A 9,348-nucleotide genomic window follows, 5' to 3' on the forward strand; every position below is an offset into this window, starting at 1 on the left:
ACTGTCTGGACATCATCCAAATATGCCGACAAGAGCGTCTTCTCTTCAGCCGAAGATGCAGTCGAAAAAGTTGAAGATAATGATAAGTTCATATCTTCAGATGCAGGAGCTTCAAGCGCTGGAACATTTTGTGCTGTCTGTAATAATAGAGCGATAATACAATAATTTTAACATCTTTCTTTGATTTTAGTTTTGTATTACTTTTTCACAAAGACAATTTTAGTTGTTAATGTAAGTAAGTACTTACATGAAACATAAATGACCCAGGACAACAATTTTAACGATTCTGCAACTTACATTCTTTTACTCGAATAACCTATATGGCATTTTTTTTTTAATTTAGCTTTGCCAGCCGTTTTTGGTCATTACTCAATATGCAATTAACTCTTGGGCCCATGAAAATCGCAGCTAACAATGCTTCATTTTCTAAAAGTTGTATCTCTCTTATCTTAATCTGAGCCAATAGTTTCTTTTTATGAAATTTTGACTTTTCTCGCATGCCAATTTAAGTTCCATCCAAATGATAAAAGACTCACTAAAAACTAGATTTTTATCTTGTAACTTTAGGGCAGCTACATATGTTTCCTTAAAGGCGTCAATATAAGACTCCATCCAGTCCCAATCAACATCAACATAAATATAAGACTCGGTAGTCAGAAACTCCTTTAAATCAACCAATTTTGTCATCATCAAATAAGTTCAATTCCATCTTGTTATGACGTCAAGCGATGGTATGTTTTTTTGTGTTCGATTAAGAAACGTCTGTACTGGTAACATATATACAAAGATGTATTCATATATATTTATGAAATAACTAAACATTACTTACCTATTAGTTTCTGTGCGCAGCATTTTGCATAATGTGCGACAAGAACAAATTTTATCGTTAATCTCGTTCACCTTATTTACATCAATTACACACAATTGCAACGTGTGTGCTGCACATCTCAGTTGAATATTGGCCAAATCAATGGTGTCTAGTTCTTCCATAATAGTTTCACCTTGCGTACTCGTATCATCGTTAAAAAGAGATTCGTTTAAAACTTGAACTGCGTTTATCATATTTCTTCCGTTTTCAGATGTTGTGCTGTATGCATAAATCTAATATTATTTTAAAAAATACATATATTTTCTGTAATTCAAATTTTACCTGAAAATTTGTTCCACTTTTATTTCATAATCCATTAAAATTTTCTGCTTTATGTATACACCTGTGTGGGAACCCGCTGGATCATGCCCAACGTTTTTACAACGAGTTCAGTTGTATAAAGGCTTGCATCGATTAACTGCAAATTTACATCTAAAATGGATTTATCCATTCTAGTGGCAACATCGATTTTGAGCGACACCCGTTTATCTTTAACTAAAGCCTTTAATTGACTGCTCTTTGACTTTTACAAAATGTATCACATTGCGCGCGGTTGTTGGGTTCATGCCTAGTGAACTATAAATTGGATCCATTTATTTTAATAATTGAAGAAACAATGGATTCTTCACTCGTGAGGTATGTTATTTTCCTTTTTTTACTCTCTCTTGTAATTGGGAGTCCCCGCTCTTGCACCACTCATTAAAAATGTCCGCACGTTTTAATGCCAAATGCCGTCTTAAATTTGTTAAATATGTCCCAGACATTTTAAAACCGCAAACATTAAAAAAATGATGAACTTTTTTATTTTCGTCCCTTCCCATTTCGCAAAAAATATAGTGCTCCGCACACATTGAATTCACAAACGCAATTAATATGTATGTATAATGCAAACAAAACCCTGCAAACCAACTACCTGCTATTTATACTGCTAACTTGTGGGTATCGTTCACCTGTGAAGTTGTGAGCTTTGTAGTAATTTTATATTCTACGCCGTGCAATTGCTACCTACTTCCAGTCTATACGTGTGATGATTTTATTCGCTCGCACTAACAGAAATTTCTCAATACTGCTGTGCTGCTCTAATTGACACTCAAGTTGTGAATGATGTGGGTAACATGTAGTGAACAAAACCTTCTGAACTCATGAATGTTGTTGTTAACATGTAGTGAACAGAATTTCATGAACTAGTGAATTTCGTTGTTAACATGTAGTGAACAGAATCTTTTGGGCCGGTGAATGTTATTGTTAACATGTAGTGAACAGAATCTTTTGGGCTGGTGAATGTTATTGTGAACATGTAGTTAACAGAATTTCATAGACTAGTGAATTTCGTTGTTAACATGTAGGTAACAGAATCTGATGAATAAGTGAATTTCGTTGTTAACATATAGTTAACAGAATCTCTTCAACTGGGTAATTTTGTAGGTAATACTTACGGATCCTATATACAATAATCCTTCAAAATTACTGAAACAAATGGTTATTTATTGAATATTATTTATTTAATGAATTATTTTAATATTTATTTAATTAATTTTTAGTTTCTAAAGAAAATTAATACAATATACAATAATTTTTTTAGTATGTTCTATTTATGTACAGCTATTTATATTAATTTACTATTTACATTTTAAAATTACGTTAAGTTTTAGATATTTATTTTAATATTTACATTGTAAAATTAGGTTTGGTGTTAGACAAATTTACTTTTTAGTTTTAGTTATTTATATACATTAATTAGTTTAGTTATTAGAAAAGTTTACGTTTTAGTTTTTATGTACATAAATTAGTATAATATTTACATTTGATTACTCTTTTCTAATAAAATTTTATTTAGTACCTGAAGAATAGTTTTGGCTAAAATGGTAATAGTTTGCTTTTATGCCGGTATTTAAAATATCTATTTTACAGAAATTTAAATTGATGCCTAATTAAATAAATAGCAATTTAATGTTTTTTCTATTTTCGCATAAAGTTTAAAATTGTTCGCATTTTACTTCTAACTCCTCTACGGGGTTTCTCGCACTGTTTTGTTCAATTGTGGCCGCTTCGCTTTGAATGTTGGTGTGAGTAGTCCATTTTGTACCGAAAACGGATCGGGATGCAAATATATATCCTTGACCTGGTATATAAATACAAAATTTGTAATTATTATTAATTTTAAATTATGATATTATTACCACGTCATACGTTACTAGTATAAGCAGATATGCACTGGGCTACTTACCTGTTCGAAGGATTTCAGTCCGCTCTGCTTACCCCAATTCAGCATGAGTTCTTTTACTTGTGGATTATTGCATGCATAGCACCGAAAGTGTGCCCTTGACGCGATTGTCGTTCGCCCACTGCTTGAGAACATCCACATCAGGCACGACGACGGCTATGATGCAGCTCTAAGTGGGCGTTAAGGGTTGTATGTAAATATGGCGTGAACATGAAAAGCTAGAAATTATGTCAAAAAATGGAGTTACCTCAAGGCTCTCTCCGTAAACGTACACCTGATTTACATATTGGCTCAGAGTGTAAATATTCTCAATTTTCTCCGGTACAATATATTCGCCCTGGCTTAGCTTGAAAATGTGTTTGCGACGATTGATTATGCGCAGCGTGCCATTTGGAAGCCACATGCCCACATCGCCCGTGTGGTGCCAGCCTTCAGAGTCAACAGCCTCAGCAGTTTTCTCGGGATCTTTGTAATAACTGCGACGCAAAGGCAGAGAAAGAAATTATCATTCAAGTTAGTTTTAGTCACAGAAATCAAGTTCGCACAGGAAGAAACCATTATTTGCTTAAATTATCAACACCTACCCGTGGAATACGTTAGAACCGCGCACGCACACCTCCCCAGTGTTTTGACTGGCGAAATACTCCATCTCCGGCACATCCACAAGCTGCAAAGGATTTGTGAATACGTTTTTCTGAAAATAAAAATACATTTTATTAGTTTAAATAGATATATAATTCCAAAATTTACTAAAAATTGTTCAACTTACCTTTTTGCTTGGAGATTTTCACAGAATTAATTTTTGTATTTGACATTTGCAACTTGTTTTTTGCTGTCACTTTCGCACTCACTATAGTTAAGTTTAATAAGTATTCACGAAAATTATGAGATAAATATATGTATAACCCATCGAAAATGACAAAAGAATTAAATGTGATTGTGTGGGTATTATTGGAAAAATTGAGTGAATGTGTTGGTAAAATTGGAAAAACTGGTGAACGTTGGTTTGCAGGGAAAGAACGCAACAATCGCCTGTGTTTACCCATACAACTTAATACCCTACTCTGGCAAGCCGCATAACGGCAAATATTTACAAAAAGTTAGAGTAAACAATACTTTTGAAAGCTAGCATAAGCACTAATTGGAGGATGATGAAATAAGCTCATCCAGTAGTGAAATATTTACAGTAAACATAAACAATTATTTGTTAAGGATAGAGTTGCAGTAAACAATACTTTTTAAAGCTAGCATAAGCACAAATTAGAGGATGATGAAATAAGCTCATCCAGTAGTAAAATATTTACTGTAAACATAAACAATTATTTGTTAAGGATAGAGTAAGCAAAAATTTTGTATAAAAGAAATAACGTATGAATAAAATAAGCACTTCAAGTTTGAGTTTGGAAGCAAGCGTTACATTTGTTATTTTTTTAACATTAACTGGCGATCCTGCCAGGAGTCATCAACCGTATGCGAATACCTCGTGCGAGAGGGCATACGGTCGGTGAAAATAAAATAAGTACACCACGAATCGGGCGAAAAAAAAATAATAACACAATATATTTTGCGGAAAAAATAAAAAGTACCCCATGAATTGGGTGAAAAAAATGAATTTTCGGCAAAAATTTTTTGAATGAATAGTTGGAGGAAGGAGAAAGAATCTAAGTGCCAGCAAAGGAACATTATCAGGACGACAGCAGAAACCAGGTTATATTAATTTATTGTGGCAGTAATCACAAAGAATCTATGTGCCAGCAAAGGAAAATAATCAGGACGACACCAGAATCAGGGTTATGTTAATGTAAGTTATTATTAATAATTATAAGAAATGCGATAATATAGCTGTGAATTTATCATAATAAAAAAAAACCGTAGAAATAAGGTAAATGGGAAATAGTTCAAGTACCCCTAAATACGTGCGTCTGTATTATTGCAGTTACTGTGGCAGTAATCACAAAGAATCTAAGTGCCCACACTTAAATAAGAAGATAGTGAAAAAGTGTAATTGGTGAAAGATTTATCAAGAGAATAAGTGCAAAAGGTGAGGAAAGGACCTTGAAAAAAAAATTTTACAAGAATATACACTGGACGATATAATAGTTAGATTTGCAAGAATGGCAGTGAATAATTTATCTGCGGAAGATATAGCTAGATTAATAGCTGCTCACACCGTAAACTTACGTATTGAAATAGGTCAATTGAATAACCAAATTAGGGCTCTGACCACAGCTTCTCAGGTAACTGAGTATCGGACTCAGACTATTGACGATGCATTAATGTGTAATGAAAGCTTGGATATAATTCGATCTTTGCCCGTGTTTTCAGGTAAATCATATGTGAGTTGGAGAGGGGCTGCAAAAAATTCTATGAGTTTGTATATTGAAGGTAGCAGAAGATACTTTTGCGCACTAACTATATTAAGAAATAAAATTGTAGGAGATGCGAACGATATTTTGACTAATCATGGGGCTGTATTGAATTTAGAGGCTATATTTGCTAGATTGGACTTTGCATATGCTGACACACGACCAATTCATGTAATTGATCAAGAGATGAGTATTTTAAGACAAGGATCAAAATCCCTGATAGATTATTATAATGAAGTAAACCGTACATTAACTTCACTAATTAATAAGACCATAATGACGCATGGTACTAATTCAGAAATAACAAACCAACTTAATATTAAAAATCGTGAAACTGCTTTGAGGACATTTATTACTGGTTTACATCCTCCACTTAACCAGATACTTTTCACATTGGCTCCAGTCGATTTACCAAACGCTTTGGCTAAGGCTCAGGAGCTTCAATCAAATCAAATGCGATCAGAATTTGCATTGCACTTTTCTAGGGCTTGAAACCAGGGAAATAATGTTAATGGAAATTATCAAAATAATTTTAGAGGTGATCAAAAAATGGTGTTCCAAAATAATTTGAGATATCCACAAGTAAGACAAAATACAAATTTAAATTTCTCAAAGCCAGAACCCATGGATACTTCATCTGGTAATGCTCCTGTGGTGCAACGAGGGATGTTTGCAAGATCACAACAGGGTAATGCTTTCTTTGGAAATAGGTTTAATCCACCGATAAAAAGAAATGATATTACAAACTTTAGTGGTCAACCATCTGCAAAGGCTCAGAGAATCAATAATATTAGTGAAAATCATTTTTTAGGTCAAACTTCCACCTGCCCTACATATTCCGGACGGATCTGCAAACCGGAAAAGTAATGAGGATACTAATAGATACCGGTGCTACTAGTTGTTATATTAGAAAGGGAGTGTATGACAATGGACAGGAATTAGCAATTAAGAAGAGGGTAAGGACTATTCATGGTTCGACCGTCATTGATTTGTTTCATAACGTACATCTATTGGGATGTATGGAAAGATTTTATGAAATACATAATTTAGAAAGTGATTTCTTGATAGGAGTTAATTTTTTGAAGAAGATTAGAGCTAAGATTGATATGGAAAAGGAGTTAATTAATTATGGGAACGAATATTCAGAAAAATTACGGTTTTTAAGTAATAATGAGGATGGTTGTATAGGAAAATCAGGAACGATATTAAAATCTTTGGGACACGCCGAAGGTAATACCGGCAATACAAAAGGAAAAAATGAAAATTCAAAGAAGGAATGCTTTGGAAATACAAAAGTTATCATGGGACAAAATTGTCTTATGACGCAGCTGATGAGTCATACCAGCATAAAATAACAAATAAAGAATTAACTTTGGAGGAAGAAACCTCTAAAGCGCCCGCTGAAGATCATTCCAGCAATATGTTAAATAATTTTCACGTTGAAAATTTGGAAATGAGGAATAAATTTTCTAAGAAATATGAAAAAAATATTGGTGAAAGTGAAGGTTTTAATATTCCTCTATTGAGAGAGGATATTATTAGAATTATAAAGGAAACACATAAGAACATTGACATGGATTTGCCTTTCAGGACAGACATAAAAGCGGAAATTAGAACTGAGGATGACAAACCCATATGGTCGAAGCAGTATCCGTATCCTGTGTCTGTAAATGATTTTGTTAATGAGGAAATTGGAAATTTACTAAGAAAGGGTATAAAAAGGAATAGCAAAAGTCCTTATAATTCTCATGTTTGGGTTGTTCCGAAAAAGGGAACGAACGAGGTCGGAAGTCCTAAACTAAGGTTGGTAATAGATTTAAAAAAATTAAATGAAAAAACAATATCAGATAGATACCCCATGCCTAATTCTGAGGTGATACTTTCGAGTTTGGGGGAATCCAAATATTTTTCAACAATTGATTTAGAGTCAGGATTTCATCAGATTTTAATGCAGGAAGGTGATATTGAAAAAACAGCTTTCTCAGTTAATAATGGGAAATATGAGTACTTACGGATGCCATTTGGGCTAAGGAATGCCCCTAGTATATTTCAGAGAGCAATGAATGATATTTTACGTGAATATATCGGTAAATTTTGCCAAGTGTATATTGATGATATTATAATATTTTCGAAGACATTGACAGAACATATTCAGCAGTTAAAACAAATAATTGAAAGATTAAGGGAGGCTCATATGAAAACATCTCTTGAAAAATCAAGGTTTATAGAAACAGAAGTTGAATTTCTGGGATACGTAGTATCTCATAAGGTTGTTAAAACAGACTCAAAAAAAGTGGAAGCGATAAAAAATTATCCCATACCTAAAACTTTACGACAATTAAGGGGTTTTTTGGGATTAACAGGATATTAAGGAAAATTTATTCAAGATTACGCTTCAATAGCTAAGCCACTGACAAAGCACTTAAAAGGAAAAAATGGAGGAGTATCGCAGCATGTATCAAAAAAGACAAGGATTGATCTTGACCAAGAAGGTATAGCCGCTTGTGAAAGGTTAATGGATGTATTATGCCAATGCATTGAATTATCGCAACCTGATTTTAATGAAAAATTAATTTTAAATACCGACGCTTCAAATGTAGCTGTGCATAGCATTTATTTCAAAGACTTTGAATTCAACCGAGCAGAAATATGCAACTAACGAAAACGAGCTTTATGCTATTGTTTGGGCATTGAAAACATTGCGACATTACCTTTATGCAGTAAAAGATTTAGAAATGTATACGGACCACCAACCGCTATCGTTTGCGATATCTGAAAGAAACCCTAATGTTAAAATGAAAAGATGGAGGGCATTTATTGAAGAATTTTCGCCAAGAATAATCTATAAGCCTGGAGCAACAAATGTTGTAGCAGATGCACTATCGAGACAGCAGTTAAATAATTTAACAGAATCGAATAATGAAATTTCAGAATCTGATGATTCATTTGCGAATACACAGCATTCAGCTGAGAGTAGTGATGAAATTTCAATTAGGGAAACTAACAAGCCATTGAATAATTTTAAACAGCACATATTAATAAATCAAGGTGCAAAAATTACTACCCAAGAAAGAGTTTTAATCTTCGGTAACACGTATTCGTCGAAATTGCACAGCGCTGATCTAATTCACTATTCTCATCACCAATAAAATCTATTTGCAAAAATTGATGGTCACCATCTGGGAATAGTAGCAAAGACCCAGCTCTATGGTATATTTGACCTTGAATCTGTAAAGATCGAGAAATATATGTAGATAACGGATCTGAATTTTTAAAAACATCGAACACAGGGACGGCACATAAATTAAATATGATATTGTTTATTCCAAACGAAGTAATAACCTTAAACGTATGCATAAATCCATCTCTTATAATATTTGTAGCTCCAAAAGATGTCATTTGAAATCATGAATTGTATTTTTTAATGTTTAAGAGGAAATGCTTCGACGTTGGTGAATTGCCAAAAACCAATGAATGCAAAGGTTCTGGCGGAAGTTCTAGCACCGGCAATTTGACTTTCCCATCAGCATAGTACATACCAGGCGTTCAGTTTCTGAATTTAATTGCTTTGCAATGTATACATTCTATATTCATTTGGCCAATGTAGGCATGCATGCTGTAATCAATGGGGGCATCGTAAATGAAAGACGCGCGGTCCATTTGACGTATATCATAAACGGGCGTACGCCCACGACGGTTTCTTGGTGCTTCACTATTAACCGACTGATTTCTCCGTCTGTGTCGTTGTGTTTCCACTTAATTTCGTCGAACACGATCTTCTTCACTTTGTGATCACATAAAATGTCATAACTCAGAAACGGCTGCACCGCTTTCAATTAAACTTCACATAAACCACCTCCTCAAAGATTGAAAAGAACTCTAAAATTTTC

General features: G+C 33.6%; 1 protein-coding gene across 1 annotated transcript; it reads right to left on the bottom strand.

Moving 5' to 3' along the window:
* Nucleotides 1-2,781: 2,781 nt before the first annotated feature.
* LOC128869247 (long-chain-fatty-acid--CoA ligase 1-like) lies at nucleotides 2,782-3,936 on the bottom strand. Its single transcript, XM_054111781.1, has 5 exons — nucleotides 3,862-3,936; nucleotides 3,677-3,786; nucleotides 3,340-3,568; nucleotides 3,096-3,261; nucleotides 2,782-2,990 (listed from the first exon to the last, which is right to left on the bottom strand). The coding sequence occupies exons 2-4, from the start codon at nucleotides 3,739-3,741 to the stop codon at nucleotides 3,160-3,162; spliced, it is 396 nt and encodes a 131-aa protein (XP_053967756.1). The 5' UTR covers nucleotides 3,742-3,786; nucleotides 3,862-3,936; the 3' UTR covers nucleotides 2,782-2,990; nucleotides 3,096-3,159.
* Between the last annotated feature and the right edge of the window lie 5,412 nt (nucleotides 3,937-9,348).

This window comes from Anastrepha ludens, chromosome X (genome assembly GCF_028408465.1).
Source record: "Anastrepha ludens isolate Willacy chromosome X, idAnaLude1.1, whole genome shotgun sequence".
NCBI lineage: Eukaryota > Metazoa > Arthropoda > Insecta > Diptera > Tephritidae > Anastrepha > Anastrepha ludens.